The following is a 27739-nucleotide window of genomic DNA, read 5'->3' on the forward strand; positions in this document are numbered from 1 at the left end:
CTCGCACTGCACCTGACCCCTATGGTCCCTCCCACAGGCGGTTAGCTGATGGGAAGGGGGAACCACGTTACCACTTCGGGCTGAGCCTGGCCGACATCAACCTCTATTTGGACATCGACATCAGAGGTGTGTCAGCCCTACAAGGAGCACATCTTAACATCCAACAACCTCTATTTGGACATCGGGGACAGCACCTCTGGATTTGCGGACTGGGGGGATGGTCCCGCTTTTTAAGAAGGGGGACCAGAGGGTGTTTTCAAACTATTGAGGGATCACACATTCTCAGCTTCTCTGGTAGAGTCTATTCTGGGGTGCTGGGGAGGGTTTGTCAGGGGGTCGAATCTCGGATTCGGGAGGAACAGTGTGATTTTTGTCCTGACCGTGGAACAGTGGACCAGCCCTACACCCTTGTCAGAATCCTCAAGGGTGCGTGGGAGGTCGCCCTACATGTGTTTTGTTGACTTGGAGAAGGCGTCCGACAGTGTCCCTTGGAGAGTTCTCTGGGGGTTGCTTCGGGAGTACAGGGTACCGAATCCCTTGAATAAGGGCTGTTCGGCCCCTTTACCTTATGTCAAGGGGCCGAGTGTGAAGTGGCTGGGATAAAGATCAGCACCTCCAAATCAGAGACCATGTATCCCCAGTTGAAAAAGGGTGTAGTGCCCTCTCCAGGTTCGGGATGAGGTCCTACCTCATGTGGAGGAGTTTAAGTATCTTGGGGTCTTGCTGACTAGTGAGGGTAGGATGGAATGGGAGTTTGATGATGCAGCGTCTGCCGCGTTGCAGACTCTGTACCTGTCTGTTGTGATAAAGAAAGGCAAAGCTCTCATTCACCGGTTGATCTGCATCCCTGCCCTCATCTATGGTCACGAGCTGTGGGTCGTCCAAAAGAACAAGAGCCCGTGAAAGGCGACCAAAATAAGATTCCTCCGGCGGGGGTCCAGGCTTTCCTTAAGAGATAGGGTGGGAAGCTCAGTCATCTGGGAGGGGCTCAGCATTGAGCCACTGCTCCGGATTGAGAGGAGCCAGTTGGGGTGGTTTGGGCATCTTTTTCAGATGCTTCCCGGACGCCTCCCTGGTGAGGTGTTCCGGGCATATCTCAAGGGGAGGAGGACCCAGGGACTATGTTTCTCGGCTGGCTTGCGAACGCCTGAGGATACTCCTAGAAGAGTTGGACAAAGTGGCTGGGGAGAGGGAAGTTTGAGCTTCGCTGCTCCAACTACTGCCCCTATGACTCGACCCCGGAATGCACTGTTAGAAAATGAATCTATGGATGGATATAAGGCACAGCAGCATTTTTGTCACGGATAAGCCGCACCGGCCTTTAACCTGCAGGTTGTAACATCAGATATAGATGCGAAAAGATGGTTTATGGCAGTTTCTTTTTTAATTGATTTTAAATTTTATTTCAAAGGAATCATACCTTCAACAGACGGAACATGCCTGCATGTTTAGCACCAACATATTTAGAGAAAATAGATGGATGGATGTTTTCAACATAACACTGTCACAATACTGTTAAATAAGCAGTTCAAACTCAAAATCAATACTTCAATACCGTCTTCTTTCTCAATTTGTGGTTGATTATTTTAGGGAACATAAACACATTGCACATAATTCATTTATATAATCATGCATGTATACAAATATATACAACAAATTTCACAAACATTTATACAAGTTCCTACACAATTTATATGAAAACATTTATTAATAAATATATTTTTATTAGACAATTTATTTAAATTTCTTTTTGAGCCCATACATTAATTCACACTTTTTCAGTTTTACTTCATAGTTGTTCCATAAATTGACACCTTGAATAGAACTACACACATTTGCTTTACAGGTAGATTGTCTCCTGGTGGCTAGTAAAAAAAAGAAAAGAAAAAAAATACTGCAGAAAAGCCGCAGAGGACTATAAACCGCAGGGCTCAAATCACAAGAAAAAAGTTGCGGCTTATAATCCAAAAAAATAAGGATACAAATGTAACAGTCAATGTGCGAACCAGATACAAGAACAGAGTACTAATGCATTTTATTTCTTTCAGTGGCAGGCACATCAAGTTCTTTAAGCACCATGTCCTTGCTGGCCAAGAATGCCACATCACGCACTGAGATGACCAAGGTGCAGCAGCAGGTGAAGGTCAACGGAGCATCTGTGACAGTTTTGCGGCGGGAGATGCAAGAAATTCGTGTCAAGCAGTTAGAGCAGCAGAAGCAGCTTCAGGACCAAGAGCAGAAGTTGCTTGAACAGACACAGGTCATTGGTGAACAGACCGCCCGCCTTGCCGAACTGGAACACAAACTACGTGAACTAATGGACAGTAGTGTTATGGGAGGATCCACGGCAAGAACATCTGTCCCCTCCACGTCCATCACTGCTGCTGTGCCATCCACTGCATCCGTTCTTCCTGCCAGGGTGTTGGCAAGTGGCAGGGCAGAAGCCCCTTCTACAGCCAGAGAACTGACTTGTGAAGGAGAGATATCACTGAAACGCACAAGAAAAACCTCTGATCTTTTACGAAAATCAAAACGTTTGTGCAGCAAAAAATGAAAGTATTATAAAAATATTCTGGTTCTAACATTAGACTGCTTATTCTTCATCTCAATTTGATTTCTCTCATGTTATCTTGATTGATTCTTTTTTGATTGAGTTCTTAATTCATGACGTCAAAGCTTCACTTGAAAATCTAAGTATAAAAAAATTGTCAGATGTTTAAAACTAAATAAACAACAACAAATTCAGTTGGAAAAAATTCGAGAGAATTTGGAATGGAGCTACTTCCTGCTGTAGTTGGGGTATGGCGAATCTATGCGCTTTATCAATTTCCTAAGTTGGCTACTAGCTGGTGGGACCATGGGAGTGAAAAACCTCGATGTACCAAATAAATTGACCAAGATGTCCTCCAAGGTCTTCAAATAGCTGTCTCATGGGTTACGGGAGCGAGAATAATCGGTGAAACTAATAAATTGACGGAGATGGCCGCCCTTCGAGAAGGATAGCAGGGACGAGGATCTGTGGTGTACCTAATCAATTTTCCAAGATGCCACCCAGGCATGGGAATGAGAATCTTCCGAGTTACCTAATAAATTGACAAAGAGGGCCACCATACATGTGGACCATGGGAGTAAGAATATTCACACTCACTGACACACATTCCTCCTATCAAATCAGTCGCAGTGGGATCCCAGTATTCATAACAGTTACGCCCACAGAATGTCCGGCTGTGTGCTCGCATTAAAGCACGTCGGCAAAGCAATAAATGCACACATTTTCATTTAATTGTTTTCTACAGTGAAACATATCTGGTAAATGAAACGTTGGTGTTTACTTGGCCGACTGCAAATCTCTCAACTTCGGAACCAAAATGAAACGAATACCTCTACACGTGGCAAGGGCTATTTAAACTGGGATTTTTCGCCCCTCTGTGTGTGTAAAAGAATTCTGTTCAAATAACTGTTTCTTCAAAAACAATTTGCTGCTCCATGAATCCGCATAGTGCAGTTATTCATTCATAAACACACCAAGCTACTCGGCGACAGTAGTTTTCCCTAATTCTTTGCAGAAAACCTCCGCGCCTCTTAGGGAGGGAAATAGCATAAAGTGATGATGTAAGTCACAATGCGGATCCATAGGATTTGGCAAATCTTCACTTTGGTCAGAGTTTTTGAGACCTTCGGATTTATTGGGAAAAAAACAAACGGGTATATACAGCAGATAGGACGAACGGGAGACATTTACTGACCGTTTGAATAATCCTGGCTACACGTGGACTGTGCCCAAAAGATGTGCACAACCTTCAGGGTGGTGGGTGTACAGTTGCGGAAGAATTTCTTTGGTCGTCATCAGCAAGTCAGTCATCTGTTCGGGTTTGGCTGGTGTGAAAGATCAGAATTAGCAATGAAGGGGGAAAAAAAAACGTTGAGGCTGTTTAGAGTGACAAATCGACATTGTAGCATGGTTAAAAGTTTCAAAAAGTTAACTTTTCATAATAGGGCTCCTTTAAAATATATTGATTGATCTCTGGTGCTACCTAGTGGTTTTGATTTTGGAATCTAGCGATGCCTTTTTTTTAATTGATTTATCTTATAATTATTATAGTTTATATTCTTATTGTTTTATTTTTATTTTATTTTTGTTTTTGACATAAACAATTCCGCACATAAAATGAATTAAATATGGCTGAAGAAAATGGATGAATGGGTGGATGATGACTACTTCGAGATTCGAACCTGGCCCGCTGATGTTTCAGCTAGAACGGCATAAACTGACCCCCATTTATTGTGTGAAAGTGCAACCTTCACACATATGTTATTCCTGTCGGGCATTTTCTTTATTATGGTGTGAAGGTGGAACCTTCACACATATGTTATTCCAGTCGGCCATTTTCTTTATTGTGTGAAGGTGGAACCATCACACATATGTTATTCCTGTCGGCCAATTTCTTGTGTGAAGGTGAAACCTTCACAGTTATGTTTTTCTCCACCTTTATTGTGTGAAGGTGAAACCTTCACACTTATGTTTTTCTCCACCTTTATTATTATTATTATTTTTTTTATTATTCCGACCGTTTTTTAGGTTCGTTTTAACTCTTTCCCAGTTCATTCATTTCATACCGTTCAAATTTCATATCATTCCACATATTCATGTTTAGTGCGGGTCTATTTTTCAAGTTTAAACTTTTCGTTTTCCTACAATTTAAGTTTTTGTACCGTAAAAATGGCCTAATGTTAAGTGAATGGGGTGGTCTTCGTACTTTATTTTTAAACTTTAACGGTTTCTGCATTTCCCGTGTCCCCGTGGCTCATGGGTATTGTGTGACGTATTCCAACTTCATGTTCGTGGGTTCAATTCCAGGTTGCGTCTTTTTGCACATTCAGTTTTTTTTTTCAGTTAATTCCATATTTTCTTTTGGTTTCAACTCCTTCCCAGTTCATCCAATTCATGCCGTTCAAACTCCATATCATTCCACATATTCATGTGAAGTGCTTTTGTATTTTTCAAGGTTCAACTATTCATCGTTTTCCTACAACTCACGTTTTTTTATACTATTCATATTTAAAGTATTTAGCCTTTTCAAACTGTTCTTACTTTCATTTCATCTTACTTTTCATTCCACAGTTCAACTTTTTTCAGTTTTTTAACTTTGTATTATTCGTAGTTCTTCACAGACTCTCGTTCAAACATACTTCATTCTCTTTATTTAAAGCTTTCACAGTGTGGGTTGACATCGCCCCCCCGTGGCCCAGTGGTAGAGTTGTCATCTTCAACATGTCCGTGTCCCGGTTCGGGCAAATCGCGTTTCACGTTTACAGTTGTTTTTTCTCTTCTGCTTTTACTTCGGATCATCCACACTTTGTTTTTTATAATTCAAACATTCGTTTTTTTTTCAGTTTTCAACTTTGTGTTATTCATATTTTTTCCACAGTTTAACTTTTTTCAATTTTTCATTTTTGTATTATTCACATTTCTTCACATTAACATTATTCCACAGTTCACTTTCAGCTACAATTCAAGTTTTTCTACCGTAAAAATGGCCTAATGTTAAGTGAATGGTGTAATTCAAAAACATGCAGGATACAAGCCCTCGAGGACTGGAGTTTGACACCTATAGTTTAGTTACACAAAGTACTCCATTTCCCAAGATGCCATTGGGGCGGCCATCTTAGACCACTGAAGACTCCAACTCCCATCTGCCCTCATGGGCGGCCATCTTGGATATTTTATTAGCCGTCTCATTACCTCTCACTACTGCTTCCACTTAGTACAGCATCTGGCTTGGTTAACTCAGCTTGATTCATACATTCAGTTTTTTTCAGTTTTTCAACTTTGTATTATTCATATTTAAAGCAGTAAAAAAACTGAAAAAGTTGGATTAGGGATCATTTTTAAACTCCTGATAATGAATAATCATTTGAATGAGGTGGATTGAATGAGGTGGATTGTGGATTGATGTGAAACAGTGAAGAATTGTGAAAAATAAATATTGTATTTTCTATTCTGCTTTTACTTCGGATCATCCACACTTTTTTATGATTCAAACATCCTTTTTTTTTTCAGTTTCTCAGTTTTTCAACTATGTAGGATTCATAATTTTTCACAGATTCACATCATTCTACAGTTTAACTTTTTTCAGTTTTTCATTCATCTTCAAATTCCACAGTTCAACTTTTTTTTAGTTTTTCAACTTTGTATTCATATTTCTTCACAGATTCACATCTTTCAATCGTTCCACATCATTCCACTTTTCACCTCCCAAACCTTCAACGGTTTCACCTTCACACGCAATTTCTTCAGAAATTGCACATTTTCTAGTTATTATTTTCTGCTTTTTATTATTTCGACCGTTTTTTAGGTTCGTTTTAACTCCTTCCCAGTTCATCCAATTCATTCCGTTCGAACTTCATATCATTCCACATATTCATGTTAAGTGCGGGTCTATTTTTCAAGTTTCAACTTTTCATCGTTTTCCTACAATTTAAGTTTTTGTACCGTAAAAATGGCCTAATGTTAAGTGATTGGAGCGTTCTTCCTACTTCCTTTTAAAGCGTTCATGGTTTCGTAATTTCTTGTGTCCCCGAGGCTCAGTGGTAGTGTTGACGTATTCCCACTTCAAGTTCGTTGGTTAGATCCCAGGTTGCGTCTTTTCACACATTCAGTGTTTATTTTTTTCAGTTAATTCCGTTTTTTCTTTTCGTTTCAACTCCTTCTCAGTTCATCCGATTCATGCTGTTCAAACTTCATATCAATCCACAGATTCATGTGAAGTGCTTTTGTATTTTTCAAGTTTCAATTATTCATCGTTTTCCTACAATTCACGGTTTTTTATACTATTCACATTTAAAGTATATAGCCCTTTCAAACTGTTCTTACTTTCATTTGATCTTACTTTTCATTCCACAGTTCAACTTTTTTCAGTTTTTTAATTTGGTACTATTCGTACTTCTTCACAGATTCACGTTCAAACACACCTCATTCTCTTTATTTAAGGCTTTCACAGTGCTGTTTGACCTTCCCCCGCCGTGTCCCAGTGGTAGAGTTGCCGTCTTCAGGATGTGCGCATCCTGGTTTGAGCCCCGGTTCGGGCAAATCTCGTTTCACGTTTACATTTTTTTTTCTGTTCTGCTCTTACTTCGTATTATTCACTTTATTATTCACAGTTTTTTTTTTTTCAGTTTTTCAACTTTGTGTTATTCATATTTTTTCACACATTCACATCAATTCCACAGTTCAACTTTTTTCAATTTTTCAACTTTGTATTATTCATATTTCTTCACATTAACATTATTCCACAGTTCAAATTTCAACTACAGTTCAAGTTTTTCTACTGTAAAAATGGCCTAATGTTACTTCGTATTAATGACTTTATTATTCAAACATTGTTTTTTTTTTCAGTTTTTCAACCTTGTGTTATTCATATTTTTTCACACATTCACATCATTCCACAGTTAAACTTTTTTCAAATTTTCAACTTTGTATTATTCATATTTCTTCACATTAACCTTATTCCACAGTTCAACTTTCAACTACAATTCAAGTTTTTCTACCGTAAAAATGGCCTAGTGTTAAGTGAATGGTGTGATTCAAAAACATGCAGGATACAAGCCCTCGAGGACTGGAGTTTGACACCTATAGTTCAGTTACACAAAGTACTACATTTCCCATAATGCCATCGGGCGGCCATCTTAGACCACCAAAGACTCCAACTCCCATCTGCCCTCATGGGCGGCCATCTTGGATATTTTATTTGACGCGTCATTACCTCTCACTACTGCTTCCACCTAGTATAGCATCTGGCTTGATTAACTCAGCTTGATTCATACATTCAGTTTTTTTCAGTTTTTTTCAGTTTTTCGGCTATTGGGTGGGGGTACCATGGTAGAGTGCAACGTGTACCTGAACAGTAGTCCATGAAGGTCTCATGCTCACATAATGAATGACCCCATAGAAAATGAATGGATTCTTTGTGACTACAGAATGAGGAATTGTGAGTAAAATTTTAAGTTCTGGGAAGCTACCCCTTTGGAATGGCGGGAATTGGGGGAATCGATTAAGTGAAAAAACTTCAAAAAGTAAGAAAAAAAGTACACTTGAAGTTCAAATTCTGAATTTTGGGGGATTATATTTAATAGTTTGGATGTTCAACATTTGGAGAGTGTTGATTTTATTGTTCTGAGTGTCCAAAGTGTCCAAGTGTGCCAAGTGTCCAAGATGGCCGCTTGATGACCCCATGGGAAATGGAGTACTTTGTCGACCTAAACAGTAGTCCACGAAGGCTAAATCCCCACACAATGAATGACCTCATTGAAAAAAGAATTGGTTCATTAAAGGTACAGTATGTGAAATTGTGGGAAAAGTTTGAATTCTGGGAAGAGGAAAATGGATACAGGTTTGGAATGGCGGGCATCAGGGGAATCAATTAAAGTTGGAATGGTAGAAATCGGAGCAGGAATGGCAAAGATAAGGGAAAAACTAAAAAAGTGGAATTGTGGGTAATTTTTGATTTGTGGGTAAAAATGGAATGGTGGGCATCGGGGGAATCGATTAAAATTGGAAGGGTCAGAATCGGGTGAAGACTGGCAAAGATAGAAGGGAAAAACTGAATGAGATGTCTGATCATATATCCAAGATGGCCGCCCCTCAGGGCTGATAGGAAATGGAGTCTCAGTGTACATGGGCAAGTGTCCAAGATGGCCGCTTGACGACCCCATGGGAAACAGAGTACAGTGGTACCTCGGTACTCGACCATAATCCGTTCTGAGGTGGTGGTCGAGCACCGATTTGTTCGAACACCAAAACCAATTTTCCCATAAGAAATAATGGAAAGTATGTGTCAAAGTCAAAGTCAAGTTTATTGTCAATTTCTTCACATGTGCTTAACATACAAAGGAATCGAAATAGCGTTTCTCACTATCCTCTGCGTTTTACATGTACACAAGACAACGCATCGTCGGGAGAGCGAGTGGCCGCTGCGTATACACGCGCCGCCATCTTATGTATGTGGTAGTACTGAATAATTAGACATGCTTGTGGTAGCGATGCAGTCAAAGCCAACCAAGGCGTAGAAGCAGGTGGCGGCACCAGACAGGATGCCGGCGAGGCCAAACGGAGCAAATCCGAGATGATGACGAAGCCCAGCACCACCAGATTGATGCCGGTGAAGATCTTGTTGACCAGCGCAGATTCGCTCACGCCGAAAGCAAGCAGGCCGGTTAGCAGGAGCACCAGAATGAGCGCAAACAGGTCAGGGTATTCTGCGTGCTAACGCTCCTGGTCCCGTCAGTGGCCTCCACGGTCAGGTTGTAGTTGGACTTCTGCTCGGCGTCCAGCGGCCTGGCCACAATTAGGGTTCCGCTGGCCTTACCCACGTCGAAGCGGCTGTCGTAGTTTCCGCCTGTGATCTCGAACCAGACGTCGAAGCGGCTGTCATAGTTACCGCCTGTGATCTCGAACCAGACGGGAACGTCCGAGGACATAACGCTCAACGCCACACGAACCGAACTTTCGTCCTGGGCCAACGAGGGAGTTACTCCTTCCATGATGACGCTAGCTAACTGCGACGCGAGGTTGGACACTCGTACACCGCGTTCATATTTTGCTATAATTTCCTTCTTCGGTTCAATAGTGGTCCTCATTGTTTTCCTCTTTGCCTTCCCCTTATCACTGTCTTTCTTTGGACCCATTATTAAGGGCTAGAGCAACACGAAATCCGTTTAAATCCGGGAAGAAATACTCGAACAAACGTCTTACTCCGCTGGCGGTCTGAGTTGAACTGGCGCTTACCCGCTGGCCGAGAAGGGCCAAGGAGCGCGTTCGGGTCGGCTCGGCTCGGCTAGTCGAGAACCGAAAATCTGTTCGAGGTCCGATGCATTACCTACTTGAATTTTTTGGTTGAGCACCGATTTGGTCGAGTATAGAGGCGGTCGAGTACCGAGGTACCACTGTACTTTGTCTACCTAAACAGTAGTCCACGAAGGCCAAACGCCCACACAATTCATTGAAAATGAATTGGTTCATTAAAGGTACAGTATGTGGAATTGTGGGAAAATTTAGAATTCTGGTAAGAGGTAAATGAATACACCAATGAATTGGCAGGGATGAATGGAATCGATTAAAGTTGGAACGGTGGGAATCGGATGAAGAATGGTGAAGACAGAAGGTTACAATGTTTTGGCAAGAACAATTAAACTGAGGAATTATGGGTAAAAAAATGGGAAAAACTTGAAATTTTTGGTGCGAGGGTGTTCTTGGCAATCTATCCCATAATGGGAAACACCTAAAGTTGGAACGATAAGTATAGGTCGGACGCAAATGGAGATATCACAAGAGGAAACAAAAAATCTGATTTTTCGCGGGTTTTAGGGGGCTATTACTTATGCAAAACAGATGCTTTATGGGTAAATGACACCCGGAGGTCATTGGCAGGGTCAAGATGAACGGTCAAACGCTGAATCAGACTGAATCGGACAAACACCTGTAGTCATTAAGTGAAAAAAACAACAATTCTTTGAATTGTGTAAAATATCACAAAATTTCAAAAAGTGAGAAAAAAAGTACACTCAAACAACAAATTCTGAATTTTGGGGGATTATATTTCATAGTTTGGATGTTCAACATTTGGAGAGAGTCGTTTTTATTGTTCTGAGTTAACCAAGATGGCTGCCATCCTGGGTGGAAGTTGGGCTGAGCGCTCATGAGATGTCTGATCAGATATCCAAGATGGCCTCCCCTGAAGAATGATGGGAAATGGAGTCTCAGTGTATGTAGCCAAGTGTCCAAGATGGCCACCTGATGACCCCATGGGAAATGGAGTACTTTGTCTACCTAAACAGTAGTCCACAAAGGCCAAACCCCAACACAATGAATGACCTCATTGAAGATGAATTGGTTCATTAAAGGTACAGCATGTGGAATTGTGGGAATATTTTGAATTATGGGAAGAGGAAAATGGATACACGAATGGAATGGCGGGCATCAGGGGAATCGATTAAAGTTGGAATGGTGGAAATCGGGGAAGGAATGGCAAAGATGTAAGGGAAAAACTGAAAAAGTGGAATTGTGGGTAATTTTTTATTTTTGGGAAAAGGAAAATGGATGCCACCATGGAATGGCGGGAACTGGGGGAATCGATTAAAGTTGGAACGGAGGGAATCGGAGCAGGAATGGCCAAGATAGAAGGTTACAAAGTTTTGGTGAGGAAAATGGGAATGAGGAATTATGGGTAAATTTATTAATATTGTTATGAATTACTGGTTTGTGTGAATATGTGTAATAATGACAATGTGAAATGAATTGGCTGAATGAATTGAATGCAAAATGAGGAAGCTTCAAATAGGAAAAGTAAAATCTGCCTTTTGGAATGAATAACAAATTGTTATAGGTGAAAAATATGGAATTATGGGAAATTATTAATAATTTTGATTTATTGAATTGTTGGGAATGAGCCATAAGGTGGAATGAATAAGTTCAATGTTATGAATATGAAATGGGAAACATCAAAATGTGAAATGTTAATTGTCCCATTGAGAATGAATGGGAAGCCCTCCCATTGGAAATGCATTATGAAATATTGAAGGTGGGAAAAATATGGAATTATGGGAAATTATTGGAAACTATGAATTACTGGAATGATGAGAATGATCCCTAAGGCAAGCTGAATTAGTTAAATTTTGAAAATATGAAATGTAAAAGATGTAATATTGAAATGAAAAATCACCCAATGTAAGTCAATGGCATTTTTGGCGCGGAAAACAGGGAATTGTGGGTAATCTATGAATAATTGGAATTATAAAAATACACGCGCACCGAATGGGAATAAGTGGAATAAGATGAAATTGGAACGGCGTGAATCGGATAAACTGGGAAAGAGATGAAATGTCCCAAAAAACGGCAGAATAATAATAACTAGAATATGTGCAATTCCTGAAGAAATTGCGTGTGAAGGTGAAACACCTGAAGGGAGAGGTTTTGAATTATGTGGAATGGCGGGAATTGGGGGAATCAATTAAAGTTAGAACAGTCGGAATCGGATGAAGAATGGCAAGGATATAAGGGAAAAACTGAAAAAGTGGAATTGTGGGAAAATTTTGAATTCTGGGAAGAAGAAAATGAATACCACTATGGAATGCAGAGACTTGGGGGAATCAAATAAAATTGGAACTGTCGGAATCGAATGAAAAATGGCAAAGATAGAAGGGAAAAACTGAAAAAGTGGAATTGTGGGTAATTTTTGAATTGTGGGTAAACATGTAAGGACGGGCATTGGGGGAATCGATTAAAGTTGGACCGGTGGTAATCGGAGTAGGAATGGCAAAGATACAAGGGAAAAACAGAAGGAATGGAATTGTGGTTAATTTTTTAATTCTGGGAAGAAGAAAATGGATACCACCATGGAATGGCGGGACTTGGGGAAATCAATTAAAGTTGGAACGGTCGGAATCGGATGAAGAATGACAAAGATATAAGGGAAAAACTGAAAAAGTGGAATTGTGGGTAATTTTTGAATCATGGGAAGAGAAAAGGGGATACACAAATGAAATGGTGGGAATTGGGGGAATCCATTAAAGTTGGAACGGTCCGAATCGGATGAAGAATGACAAAAATATAAGGGAAAAACTGAAAAAGTGGAATTGTGGGTAATTTTTGATTAGTGGGTAAAAATGGAATAGCGGGCATCGGGGGAATCGATTAAAATTAGAACGGTCGGAATCGGATGAAGACTAGCAAAGATACAAGGGAAAAACTGAATGAGATGTCTGATCAGATATCCAAGATGGCCGCCCCTGAGGTTTGATGGGAAATGGAGTCTCAGTGTATGTAGTCAAGTGTCCAAGATGGCCACCTGACGACCCCATGGGAAATGGAGTACTCTGTCTACCTTAACAGTAGTCCACGAAAGCCAAACGCCCACACAATGAATGACCTCATTGAAAATGAATTGGTTCATTAAAGGTACAGTATGTGGAATGGTGGGAAAATTTTGTATTCTGCTAAGAGGTAAATGAATACACCAATGAATTGGCGAGGATGAATGGAATCGATTAAAGTTTGAACGGTGGGAATCGGATGAAGAATGGCGAAGACAGAAGGTTACAATGTTTTGGCAAGAACAATTAACTGAGGAATTATGGGTAAAAAATGGGGAAAACTTGAAATGTTTGGTGCGAGGGTGTTCTTGGCAATCTAACCCATAATGGGAAACACCTAAAGTTGGAACGTTAAGTTTAGGTCGGACGCAAATGGAGATATCACAAGAGGAAACATAAAAAATCGGATTTTTCGCGAGTTTTAGGGGGCTATTACTTATGCAAATTAGATGCATTATGGGTAAATGACACTCTGAGGTCATAGGCAGGGTCAAGATGAATGGTTAAACGCTAAATCGGCCTGAATCGGACAAATACCTGTAGTCATTAAAGTGACATTAAAGTTTTTAATGCAAGGGTGTTCTTGGATATTCTTACCCATCATGGGAAACACCTAAAGTTGGAACGATAAGGATAGGTTTAACGCAAATGGAGATATCACAAGAGGAAACATAAAAATCTGATTTTTCGCGAGTTTTAGGGGGCTATTACTTATGCAAAACAGATGCATTGTGGGTAAATGACACTCTGAGGTCATAGGCAGGGTCAAGATGAACGGTTAAATGCTACATCAGCCTGAATCGGACAAACACCTGTAGTCAATTAAGTGAAAAAAACAACAATTTTTTGAATTTTGTAAAATATCACAAAATATCAAAAAGTAAGAAAAAAGTACACTTAAAGTTCAAACTCTGAATTTTGGGGGATTAAATTTATTAGTTTGGATGTTCAACATTAGGAGAGTGTTGTTTTTATTGTTCTGAGTTAACCAAGATGGCCGCCATCTTAGGTGGAAGTTGGGCTGAGCGCTCATGAGATGTCTGATCAGATATCCAAGATGGCCGCCCCTCAGGGTTGATGGGAAATGGAGTCTCAGTGTATGTGGGCAAGTGTCGAAGAACAATTACGGGAAACACCTAAAGTTGGAACGACCAGTATAGGTCCAACGCAAATGGAGAAAACGCAAGAGGTAATCTAAAATAGCTTATATTATACAGGTTAAGCGGGCGGCCATTATCGAACTTCGGAAAATCGTCTCTATTCGCTTATCGGAATGTCGGAGCGTCGCGGCGTTATCATTAAAAATCCACAACGATGGTCCATGAGTTAGGTGGTTCCGCTCATTTCCACGTGAGGGTTTCCAAAAAAACTTTTTTTTCCCACTTTTTTCCACTTTTCCCCATTCAAAGTGAATGGGCTGCAGCGAGAGCTTGTCAAATGTCCAAGATGGCCGCCTTACAGGGGTGTATGGGAGCTGTAGTATTTGATGTAGGTCAGAGTTCATCCAAGACGGCCGCTGGGTGGGGGTACCATGGTAAACAGAGTACAACGTGTACCTGAACAGTAGTCCAAGAAGGTCACATGCTCACAGAATGAATGACCCCATAGAAAATGAATGGATTCTTTGTGACTACAGAATGAGGAATTGTGGGTAAAATTTTAAGTTCTGGCAAGCTACCCCTTTGGAATGCCGGGATTTGGGGGAATCCATCAAAGTTGGAACGGTGGGAATCGGAGTAGGAATGGCCAAGATAGAAGGTTACAAAGTTTTGGTGAGAAAAATGGGAATGAGGAATTATGGGTAAATTTATTAATATTGTTATGAATTACTGGTTTATGTGAATATTTGTAATGATGACAATGTGAAATGAATTGGCTGAATGAATTGAATGCAAAATGAGGAAGCTTCAAGTAGGAAAAGTAAAATCTGCCTTTGGGAATGAATAACAAATTGTTATAGGTGAAAAATATGGAATTATGGGAAATTATGAATAATTTTGATTTATTGAATTGTTGGGAATGAGCCATAGGGTGGAATGAATAAGTTCAATGTTATGAATATGAAATGGGAAACATCAAAATGTGAAATGTTAATTGTCCCATTGAGAATGAATGGGAAGCCCTCCCATTGGAAATGCATTATGAAATATTAAAGGTGGGAAAAATATGGAATTATGGGAAATTATTGGAAACTATGTATTACTGGAATGATGAGAATGATCCCTAAGGCAAGCTGAATGAGTTAAATTTTGAAAATATGAAACGTAAAAGATGTAATATTGAAATGAAAAATCACCCAATGTAAGTCAATGGCACTTTTGGCTCGGAAAACAGGGAATTGTGGGAAATCTATGAATAATTGGAATTATAAAAATACACGCGCCCCGAATGGGAATAAGTGGAATAAGATGAAATTGGAACGGCGTGAATCGGATAAACTGGGAAAGAGATGAAACGTCCCAAAAAACGGCAGAATAATAATAATAACTAGAAAAAGTGCAATTTCTGAAGAAATTGCGTGTGAAGGTGAAACCGTTGAAGGTTTGGGAGTTGAAAAGTGGAATTATGTGGAACGATTGAATGGTGTGAATCTGTGAAGAAATATGAATACAAAGTTGAAAAACTGAAAAAAAGTTGAACTGTGGAATTTGAAGATGAATGAAAAACTGAAAAAAGTTGAACTGTAGAATGATGTGAATCTGTGAAAAATTATGAATCTTACAAAGTTGAAAGACTGAGAAACTGAAAAAAACCAATGTTTGAATCATAAAAAAGTGTGGATGATCCGAAGTAAAAGCAGAAGAGAAGAAAAACAACTATCAACGTGACACTTGATTTGGCCGAACCGGGACTCGAACCAGAGTACGGACATGTTGAAAACGACAACTCTACCGCTGGGCCACGGCGGAGCGATGTCAATTCACACTGTGAAAGCTTTATATAAAAAGAATGAAGCATGTTTGAACGTGAATCTATGTAGAACTACGAATAATACAGTTAAAAAACTGAAAAAAGTTGAACTGTGGAATGAAAAGTAAGATGAAATGAAAGTAAGAACAGTTTGAAAAGGCTAAATACTTTAAATGTGACTAGTATAAAAAAACGTAAATTGTAGGAAAACGATGAATGGTTGAACCTTGAAAAATACAAAGCACTTCACATGAATATGTGGAATGATATGAAGTTTGAACGGCATGAATTGGATGAACTGGGAAGGAGTTGAAAGCAAAAGAAAATACGGAATTAACTGAAAAAAAAAAAACACTGAATGTGCGAAAAGACGCAGCCTGGGATTGAACCCACGAACATGAAGTGCGAATACGGCACACAATTCCCATGAGCCACAGAGACATAGGAAATGCCGAAACCGTTAAAGTTTAAAAATAAAGTACGAAGACCAGCCCATTCACTTAACATTAGGCCATTTTTACGGTACAAAAACTTAAATTGTAGGAAAACGATGAAAAGTTGAAACTTGAAAAATAGACCCGCACTAAACATGAATATGTGGAATGATATGAAGTTTGAACGGCATGAATTGGATGAACTGGAAAAAAGTTGAAACGAACTTAAAAAACGGTCGGAATAATAAAAATAATAATAATAACTAGAATATTTGCAATTTCTGAAGAAATTGCGTGTGAAGGTGTAACCTCTGAAGGCAAAGGTGTTGAATGATGTGGAATGGTGGGAATTGGGGGAATTGATTAAAGTTGGAACGGTCCGAATCGGATGAAGAATGACAAAGATAGAAGTGATAAACTGAAAAAGTGGAATTGTGGGTAATTTTTGAACTCTGGAAAGAAGAAAATTCAAACTACCATTGAATGGGGGGAATTGGATGAATCGATTAAACTTGGAACGGTCGCAATCGGATGAAGAATGGCAAAGGTAGAAGGGAAAAACTGAAAAAGTGGAATTGTGGGAAATTTTTGAATTGTGAGTAAAAATGGAGTGGCGGGCATTGGGAGAATGGATTAAAGTTAGAACGGTAAAAATCGGATGAAGAATGGCAAAGATAGAAGGGAAAAACTGAAAAAGTGGAATTATGGGTAATTTTTGAATTGTGGGTAAAAATGGAGTGGCGGGCATCGGGGGAATTGATGAAAGTTGGAACGGTCAGAATCGGATGAAGAATGGCAAAGATAGAAGGGAAAAACTGAAAAAGTGGAATTATGGGTAATTTTTGAATTGTGGGTAAAAATGGAGTGGCGGGCATCAGGGGAATTGATTAATGTTGGAACGGTCACAATCGGATGAAGAATGGAAAAGATAGAAGGGAAAAACTGAAAAAGTGGAATTGTGGGTAATTTTTTAATTCAGGTAAGAAGAAAATAGATACCACCATGTAATGGCGGGAATTGGGGGAATTGATTCAAGTTGGAACGGTCGCAATTGGATGAAGAATGGCAAAGATAGAAGGGAAAAACTGAAAAAGTGGAATTATGGGTAATTTTTGAATTGTGGGTAAAAATGGAGTGGCGGGCATCGGGGGAATTGATGAAAGTTGGAACGGTCAGAATCGGATGAAGAATGGCAAAGATAGAAGGGAAAAACTGAAAAAGTGGAATTATGGGTAATTTTTGAATTGTGGGTAAAAATGGAGTGGCGGGCATTGGGGGAATTGATTAAAGTTGGAATGGTCAGAATCGGATAAAGAATGGAAAAGATAGAGGGGAAAAACTGATAAAGTGGAATTGTGGGTAATTTTTGAATCATGGGAAGAGGAAAGGGGATACACAAATGAAATGGTGGGAATTGGGGGAATCCATTAAAGTTGGAACGGTGGGAATCGGAGCAGGAATGGCCAAGATAGAAGGTTACAAAGTTTTGGATGAGGAAAATGGGAATGAGGAATTATGGGTAAAAATATGAAAATAGTTATGAATTACTGGAAGGTGTGAATATGAGTAGTATTGATATTGGGGAATGTATTAACTGATTAATGTGAGTGTGAAGTGGAGAAGCTTCAAGTAAAAAATGTTAAATCCACCACTGGGAATGAATTATGAATTGTTATAAATGAAAAATATTGAATTATGGGAAAATATTAATAATTATTAACTGTTACAATGGTGGGAATGAGCCATAAGGCGAAATGTATGAGATAAATGTTATGAATATGAAATAGGAAAGCTCAAAATGTAAAATGTTTAATCTCCCATTGGGAATGAATGGGAAGCCCTCCCATTGGAAATGAATTATGAATATTTGAAGGATGAAAAATATGGAATTATGGGAAAATATTGGAATGTATTAATTACTGGAATGATAGGAAGGATCCCTATAACGAGATGAATAAGTTAAATATTGAAAATATGAAAAGGGAGAGCTGTAATAATGAAACAAAAAATGACCCAATGTAAGTCAATGGGACTTTTTGGGGTGGAAAACCGGGAATTCTGGGAAAACTGTGAATACTTGGAATTCCAAAAATGGAAACGCCCTTCGGGCGCTTAACTGGAATAATGTGAAATTGGAACGGTGTGAATCGGATAAACTGGGAATGAGCTGAAATCCGTCGAAAAACAGGCAGAATAAGAATAATAATAATAATAATAACTAGAATATTTGCAATTTCTGAAGAAATTGCGTGTGAAGGTGTAACCTCTGAAGGCAAAGGTGTTGAATGATGTGGAATGGTGGGAATTGGGGGAATTGATTAAAGTTGGAACGGTCCGAATCGGATGAAGAATCACAAACATAGAAGTGATAAACTGAAAAAGTGGAATTGTGGGTAATTTTTGAAGTCTGGAAATAAGAAAATTCAAACTACCATTGAATGGGGGGAATTGGATGAATCGATTAAACTTGGAACGGTCGCAATCGGATGAAGAATGGCAAAGGTAGAAGGGAAAAACTGAAAAAGTGGAATTGTGGGAAATTTTTGAATTGTGAGTAAAAATGGAGTGGCGGGCATTGGGAGAATGGATTAAAGTTGGAACGGTAAAAATCGGATGAAGAATGGTGAAGATAGAAGGGAAAAACTGAAAAAGTGGAATTGTGCGTAATTTTTGAAATTACGTAAGAAGAAAATAGATACATCATGGAATGGCGGGAATTGGGGGAATTGTTTAAAGTTGGAACGGTCGCAATCGGATGAAGAACGGCAAAGATAGAAGGGAAAAACTGAAAAAGTGGAATTATGGGTAATTTTTGAATTGTGGGTAAAAATGGAGTGGCGGGCATCGGGGGAATTGATGAAAGTTGGAACGGTCAGAATCGGATGAAGAATGGCAAAGATAGAAGGGAAAAACTGAAAAAGTGGAATTATGGGTAATTTTTGAAATTACGTAAGAAGAAAATAGATACATCATGGAATGGCGGGAATTGGGGGAATTGTTTAAAGTTGGAACGGTCGCAATCGGATGAAGAACGGCAAAGATAGAAGGGAAAAACTGAAAAAGTGGAATTATGGGTAATTTTTGAATTGTGGGTAAAAATGGAGTGGCGGGCATCGGGGGAATTCATGAAAGTTGGAAGGGTCAGAATCGGATGAAGAATGGCAAAGATAGAAGGGAAAAACTGAAAAAGTGGAATTATGGGTAATTTTTGAAATTACGTAAGAAGAAAATAGATACATCATGGAATGGCGGGAATTGGGGGAATTGTTTAAAGTTGGAACGGTCGCAATCGGATGAAGAACGGCAAAGATAGAAGGGAAAAACTGAAAAAGTGGAATTATGGGTAATTTTTGAATTGTGGGTAAAAATGGAGTGGCGGGCATCGGGGGAATTGATGAAAGTTGGAACGGTCAGAATCGGATGAAGAATGGCAAAGATAGAAGGGAAAAACTGAAAAAGTGGAATTATGGGTAATTTTTGAATTGTGGGTAAAAATGGAGTGGCGGGCATCAGGGGAATTGATTAAAGTTGGAACGGTCAGAATTGGATGAAGAATGGCAAAGATAGAAGGGAAAAACTGAAAAAGTGGAATTATGGGTAATTTTTAAATTGTGGGTAAAAATGGAGTGGCGGGCATCGGGGGATTTGATGAAAGTTGGAACGGTCAGAATCGGATGAAGAATGGCAAAGATAGAAGAGAAAAACTGAAAAAGTGGAATTATGGGTAATTTTTGAATTGTGGGTAAAAATGGAGTGGCGGGCATTGGGGGAATTGATTAAAGTTGGAATGGTCAGAATCGGATGAAGAATGGCAAAGATAGAGGGGAAAAACTGAAAAAGTGGAATTGTGGGTAATTTTTGAATCATGGGAAGAGGAAAGGGGATACACAAATGAAATGGTGGGAATTGGGGGAATCCACTAAAGTTGGAACGGTGGGAATCGGAGCAGGAATGGCCAAGATAGAAGGTTACAAAGTTTGGTGAGGAAAATGGGAATGAGGAATTATGGGTAAAAATATGAAAATAGTTATGAATTACTGGAAGGTGTGAATATGAGTAGTATTGATATTGGGGAATGTATTAACTGATTAATGTGAGTGTGAAGTAGAGAAGCTTCAAGTAAATAATGTTAAATCCACCACTGGAAATGAATTATGAATTGTTATACATGAAAAATATTGAATTATGGGAAAATATTAATAATTATTAACTGTTACAATGGTGGGAATGAGCCATAAGGCGAAATGTATGAGTTAAATGTTATGAATATGAAATAGGAAAGCTCAAAATGTAAATTGTTTAATCTCCCATTGGGAATGAATGGGAAGCCCTCCCATTGGAAATGAATTATGAATATTTGAAGGATGAAATATATGGAATTATGGGAAAATATTGGAATGTATCAATTACTGGAATGATGGGAAGGATCCCTAAAACGAGTTGAATGAGTTAAATATTGAAAATATGAAAAGGGAAAGCTGTAATAATGAAACAAAAAATGACCCAATGTAAGTCAATGGGCCTTTTTGGGGTGGAAAACCGGGAATTCTGGGAAAACTGTGAATACTTGGAATTCCAAAAATGGAAACGCCCTTCGGGCGCTTAACTGGAATAATGTGAAATTGGAACGGTGTAAATCGGATAAACTGGGAATGAGCTGAAATCCGTCGAAAAACAGGCAGAATAAGAATAATAATAATAACTAGAATATTTGCAATTTCTGAAGAAATTGCGTGTGAAGGTGTAACCTCTGAAGGCAAAGGTGTTGAATGATGTGGAATGGTGGGAATTGGGGGAATTGATTAAAGTTGGAACGGTCCGAATCGGATGAAGAATGACAAAGATAGAAGTGATAAACTAAAAAAGTGGAATTGTGGGTAATTTTTGAACTCTGGAAAGAAGAAAATTCAAACTACCATTGAATGGGGGGAATTGGATGAATCGATTAAACTTGGAACGGTCGCAATCGGATGAAGAATGGCAAAGGTAGAAGGGAAAAACTGAAAAAGTGGAATTGTGGGAAATTTTTGAATTGTGAGTAAAAATGGAGTGGCGGGCATTGGGAGAATGGATTAAAGTTAGAACGGTAAAAATCGGATGAAGAATGGTGAAGATAGAAGGGAAAAACTGAAAAAGTGGAATTATGGGTAATTTTTGAATTGTGGGTAAAAATGGAGTGGCGGGCATTGGGGGAATTGATTCAAGTTGGAACGGTCAGAATCGGATGAAGAATGGCAAAGATAGAAGGGAAAAACTGAAAAAGTGGAATTATGGGTAATTTTTGAATTGTGGGTAAAAATGGAGTGGCGGGCATCGGGGGAATTGATGAAAGTTGGAACGGTCAGAATCGGATGAAGAATGGCAAAGATAGAAGGGAAAAACTGAAAAAGTGGAATTATGGGTAATTTTTGAATTGTGGGTAAAAATGGAGTGGCGGGCATCAGGGGAATTGATTAATGTTGGAACGGTCACAATCGGATGAAGAATGGAAAAGATAGAAGGGAAAAACTGAAAAAGTGGAATTGTGGGTAATTTTTTAATTCAGGTAAGAAGAAAATAGATACCACCATGTAATGGCGGGAATTGGGGGAATTGATTCAAGTTGGAACGGTCGCAATTGGATGAAGAATGGCAAAGATAGAAGGGAAAAACTGAAAAAGTGGAATTATGGGTAATTTTAGAATTGTGGGTAAAAATGGAGTGGCGGGCATCGGGGGAATTGATGAAAGTTGGAACGGTCAGAATCGGATGAAGAATGGCAAAGATAGAAGGGAAAAACTGAAAAAGTGGAATTATGGGTAATTTTTGAATTGTGGGTAAAAATGGAGTGGCGGGCATTGGGGGAATTGATTAAAGTTGGAATGGTCAGAATCGGATAAAGAATGGAAAAGATAGAGGGGAAAAACTGATAAAGTGGAATTGTGGGTAATTTTTGAATCATGGGAAGAGGAAAGGGGATACACAAATGAAATGGTGGGAATTGGGGGAATCCATTAAAGTTGGAACGGTGGGAATCGGAGCAGGAATGGCCAAGATAGAAGGTTACAAAGTTTTGGATGAGGAAAATGGGAATGAGGAATTATGGGTAAAAATATGAAAATAGTTATGAATTACTGGAAGGTGTGAATATGAGTAGTATTCAAATTGGGGAATGTATTAACTGATTAATGTGAGTGTGAAGTGGAGAAGCTTTAAATAAAAAATGTTAAGTCCGCCACTGGGAATGAATTATGAATTGTTATACATGAAAAATATGTAATTATGGGAAAATATTGAAAATTATTAATTGTTACAATAGTGGGAATGAGCCAACAGGCGAAATGTATGAGTTAAATGTTATGAATATGAAATAGGAAAGCTCAAAATGTGAAATGTTTAATCTCCCATTGGGAATGAATGGGAAGCCCTCCCATTGGAAATGAATTATGAATATTTGAAGGATGAAAAATATGGAATTATGGGAAAATATTGGAATGTATTAATTACTGGAATGATAGGAAGGATCCCTATAACGAGATGAATAAGTTAAATATTGAAAATATGAAAAGGGAGAGCTGTAATAATGAAACAAAATATGACCCAATGTTAGTCAATGGGACTTTTTGGGGTGGAAAACCGGGAATTCTGGGAAAACTGTGAATACTTGGAATTCCAAAAATGGAAACGCCCTTCGGGCGCTTTACTGGAATAATGTGAAATTGGAACGGTGTGAATCGGATAAACTGGGAATGAGCTGAAACCCGTCGAAAAACAGGCAGAATAAGAATAATAATAATAATAATAATAAAGAAAATGGCCGAACACAATAACATATGTGTGAAGGTTCCACCTTCACACAATAATAAAGAAAATGGCCGAGCACAATAACATATGTGTGAAGGTTCCACCTTCACACAATAAAGAAAATGGCCGAGCACAATAACATATGTGTGAAGGTTCCACCTTCACACAATAATAAAGAAAATGGCCGAGCACAATAACATATGTGTGAAGGTTCCACCTTCACACAATAAAGGTGGAGAAAAACATAAGTGTGAAGGTTTCACCTTCACACAATAACTAGAAAATGTGCAATTTCTGAAGAAATTGCGTGTGAAGGTGAAACCGTTGAAGGTTTGGGAGTTGAAAAGTGGAATGATGTGGAACGATTGAATGGTGTGAATCTGTGAAGAAATATGAATACAAAGTTGAAAAACTGAAAAAAAGTTGAACCGTGGAATTTGAAGATGAATGAAAAACTGAAAAAAAGTTGAACTGTAGAATGATTTGAATCTGTGAAAAATTATGAATCCTACATAGTTAACAAACTGAGAAAAGTTGAACTGGAATAATGTGAATCTGTGACATTAGGCCTAATGTTAAGTGAATGATGTGATTCAAAAACATGCAGGATATCAGCCCTCGAGGACTGGAGTTTTAAACTCCTGCTAATGAGCTTATCATTTGAATGAGGTGGATTGAATGAGGTGGATTGATGTGAAACAGTGAAGAAATGTGAATAATACAGAGTTGAAAAACTGAAAAAAACTAAAACGTATGAATCAAGCTGAGTTAACCAAGCCAGATGCCGTACTAGGTGGAAGCAGTAGTGAGAGGTAATGAGACGTCTAATAAAATATCCAAGATGGCCGCCCATGAGGGCAGATCGGAGTTGGAGTCTTCAGTGGTCTAAGATGGCCGCCCGATGGCAACATGGGAAATGGATTACTTTGTGTAACTAAACTATAGGTGTCAAACTCCAGTCCTCGAGGGCTTGTATCCTGCATGTTTTTGAATCACACCTGTAATGGAGGTGTCGGAGTAGCGTCCAAACTTGTGACCTCCTTGAAAGGACTGTACTTGACTGATTCAGAGGATCCTCAATCTTATCAGGTTGTCCGGCCAGAACATAAAGACGATGCACACGCTCATGCCACTCTTTATTTGTATATAATGTTCTATTTATTTATCTGGGTTGGTGTGTGTGTGTTTCTGTGTTTGTGTGTTCTGTGTGTGTTCTATGTTTGATTGTGGGTGTGTGGTCTCTGCAAAGGAGAGCAGAGAACATTCACTAAACATTGATAACTAACATAACTAACATTGTACAATATGTTACATCATATGCTCACATGACTCTATATTAGCTTAGAATAACATAAACAACACAGGCAAACATACCGTACAATGATAGGAAGAATGAATTCAACCCAATCGTTCCAAAATGTGCGTTAGGTAGGAAAGGGTTAATGGAGCCGAATAGATTTGAGTGGGCGGTGACGTCACTCCCTTACGGCGTAAGGATCACATTGGCACACACGGCAAACCTGCGACAAACACGCACATTTTGTGGATGAAACTTTAACGTGAATACTAAAAGTGAAGTATGAAAAGTACAGTATATCTGCCTTTAGCAATTATACCAAACTTAGGTGCAATAACAACTTAGACATTAATGGACAAAGTGAAGCAGTGCAAACGTAAACATGTATCCAAAACCACGAACGGACAACATATTCAAACTGTACTTACATTCTCATGGACGCACGGAATAATAATGAAAGGAATTAGATAATCCACAGAATGATAGAAAGCAGAAAAAATGACTGTCCGTTACAACGATACCTGCCGACTGACCCGTGAAAGAGCAAAACAACCTATGATAGTGTAAACAGAGTCCTGATTGGTAGTGGAGGAATGAAACATAACTTGTGATTAGTTGCTAGGCGGTTGCTAGGAAGATCACATGACCACAGGAGAAACATGTCCATACGTAAATAGTAATAACAGAACGATTCAAACACGAAATCGTTAAGTATAATCAGAAACTTCTTAACAACACCATTCACTTAACATTAGACAATTTTTACGGTACAAAAACTTGAATTGTAGCTGAAAGTTGAACTGTAAACGTGAAACGCGATTTGCCCGAACCGGGACACGGACATGTTGAAGATGACCACTCTACCATTGGGCCACTGGGGGGCAGTGTAAGACCACACTAGGGAATGAAGTATTTTTGAACGTGAATCTATGAAGAACTACGAATAATACAAAGTTAAAAAACTGAAAAAAGTTCAACTGTGGAATGAAAAGATGAAATGAAAGTAAGAACAGTTTGAAAAGGCTAAATTCTTTAAATATGAATAGTATAAAAAACGTAAATTGTAGGAAAACGATGAATAGTTGAACCTTGAAAAATAAAAAAGCACTTCACGTGAATATGTGGAATGATATGAAGTTCGAACGGCATGAATTGGATGAACTGGGAAGGAATTGAAACAAAAAAAAAAATACTGAATTAACTGAAAAAAAACACTGCATGTGTGAAAAGACACAGCGGGGATCGAACGCACGAACATGTAGTAGATATACGTCATCAGAACGTCTGAGCCACGGGAAATGACGAAACCGTGAACGCTTTAAAAGGAAGTAGGATGAACGCTCCAATCACTTAACATTAGGCCGTTTTTACGGTACAAAAACTTAAATTGTAGGAAAACGATGAAAAGTTGAAACTTGAAAAATAGACCCGCACTAACTAAAAAAGACTCACACAACTAAAAAATGACGCAGCCTGGGATTGAACCCACGAACATGAAGTGCGAACGCGATACACAAATCCCATGAGCTACGGAGACATGGGAAATATCGAAAACGTTAAAGTTTAAAAATAAAGCACGAAGACCAGCCCATTCACTTAACATTAGGCCATTTTTACGGTACAAAAACTTAAATTGTAGGAAAACGATGAAAAGTTGAAACTTGAAAAATAGACCCGCACTAAACATGAATATGTGGAATGATATGAAGTTTGAACGGCATGAATTGGATGAACTGGGAATGAGTTGAAACGTACCTAAAAAACGGTCGGAATAAAAAAAAAATAATAATAATAATAACTAGAAAAAGTGCAATTTCTGAAGAAATTGCGTGTGAAGGTGAAACCGTTGAAGGTTTGGGAGTTGAAAAGTGGAATTATGTGGAACGATTGAATGGTGTGAATCTGTGAAGAAATATGAATACAAAGTTGAAAAACTGAAAAAAAGTTGAACTGTGGAATTTGAAGATGAATGAAAAACTGAAAAAAGTTGAACTGTAGAATGATGTGAATCTGTGAAAAATTATGAATCTTACAAAGTTGAAAGACTGAGAAACTGAAAAAAACCAATGTTTGAATCATAAAAAAGTGTGGATGATCCGAAGTAAAAGCAGAAGAGAAGAAAAACAACTATCAACGTGACACTTGATTTGGCCGAACCGGGACTCGAACCAGAGTACGGACATGTTGAAAACGACAACTCTACCGCTGGGCCACGGCGGAGCGATGTCAATTCACACTGTGAAAGCTTTATATAAAAAGAATGAAGCATGTTTGAACGTGAATCTATGTAGAACTACGAATAATACAGTTAAAAAACTGAAAAAAGTTGAACTGTGGAATGAAAAGTAAGATGAAATGAAAGTAAGAACAGTTTGAAAAGGCTAAATACTTTAAATGTGACTAGTATAAAAAAACGTAAATTGTAGGAAAACGATGAATGGTTGAACCTTGAAAAATACAAAGCACTTCACATGAATATGTGGAATGATATGAAGTTTGAACGGCATGAATTGGATGAACTGGGAAGGAGTTGAAAGCAAAAGAAAATACGGAATTAACTGAAAAAAAAAAAACACTGAATGTGCGAAAAGACGCAGCCTGGGATTGAACCCACGAACATGAAGTGCGAATACGGCACACAATTCCCATGAGCCACAGAGACATAGGAAATGCCGAAACCGTTAAAGTTTAAAAATAAAGTACGAAGACCAGCCCATTCACTTAACATTAGGCCATTTTTACGGTACAAAAACTTAAATTGTAGGAAAACGATGAAAAGTTGAAACTTGAAAAATAGACCCGCACTAAACATGAATATGTGGAATGATATGAAGTTTGAACGGCATGAATTGGATGAACTGGAAAAAAGTTGAAACGAACTTAAAAAACGGTCGGAATAATAAAAATAATAATAATAATAAAGGTGGAGAAAAACATAAGTGTGAAGGTTTCACCTTCACACAACTAGAAAATGTGCAATTTCTGAAGAAATTGCGTGTGAAGGTGAAACTGTCGAAGGTTTGGGAGTTGAAAAGTGGAATGATGTGGAACAATTGAATGGTGTGTATCTGTGAAGAAATATGAATACAAAGTTGAAAAACTGAAAAAAGTTGAACTGTGGAATTTGAAGATGAATGAAAAACTGAAAAAAAGTTGAACTGTAGAATGATTTGAATCTGTGAAAAATTATGAATCCTACATAGTTAACAAACTGAGAACAGTTGAACTGGAATAATGTGAATCTGTGACATTAGGCCTAATGTTAAGTGAATGACGTGATTCAAAAACATGCAGGATATCAGCCCTCGAGGACTGGAGTTTTAAACTCCTGTTAATGAGCTTATCATTTGAATGAGGTGGATTGAATGAGGTGGATTGTGGATTGATGTGAAACAGTGAAGAAATGTGAATAATACAGAGTTGAAAAACTGAAAAAAACTAAAACGTA

The 27739-nt window shown here is 38.6% G+C and overlaps 1 protein-coding gene and 1 long non-coding RNA gene across 5 annotated transcripts in view; one reads left to right on the forward strand and one right to left on the reverse strand.

Moving 5' to 3' along the window:
• Positions 1-2905, forward strand: part of fbxo28 (F-box protein 28) — a 51434-nt gene extending 48529 nt beyond the window's left edge. For all 3 annotated transcript variants that reach the window (XM_088420915.1, XM_088420917.1, XM_088420916.1), the window contains one exon: positions 2049-2905. In XM_088420915.1, coding sequence (XP_088277041.1) covers positions 2049-2554 — 506 coding nt within the window. In that variant the 3' untranslated portion in view covers positions 2555-2905. The remainder of the gene's footprint in view (positions 1-2048) is intronic.
• LOC148420550 (uncharacterized) lies at positions 1363-24918 on the reverse strand. Of its 2 annotated transcripts, XR_015866346.1 has the most exons (4): positions 24720-24918; positions 24369-24514; positions 3747-3876; positions 1363-2488 (listed from the first exon to the last, which is right to left on the reverse strand). It is a non-coding gene; the product is annotated as an uncharacterized LOC148420550 (long non-coding RNA). The 2 variants fall into 2 exon arrangements; XR_015866345.1 differs by lacking the exon at positions 24369-24514.
• Positions 24919-27739: the final 2821 nt, after the last annotated feature.

Source organism: Hippichthys cyanospilos, chromosome 8, assembly GCF_059441005.1.
Source record: "Hippichthys cyanospilos isolate Australia breed blue-spotted pipefish chromosome 8, RoL_Hcya_1.0, whole genome shotgun sequence".
Lineage (NCBI taxonomy): Eukaryota > Metazoa > Chordata > Actinopteri > Syngnathiformes > Syngnathidae > Hippichthys > Hippichthys cyanospilos.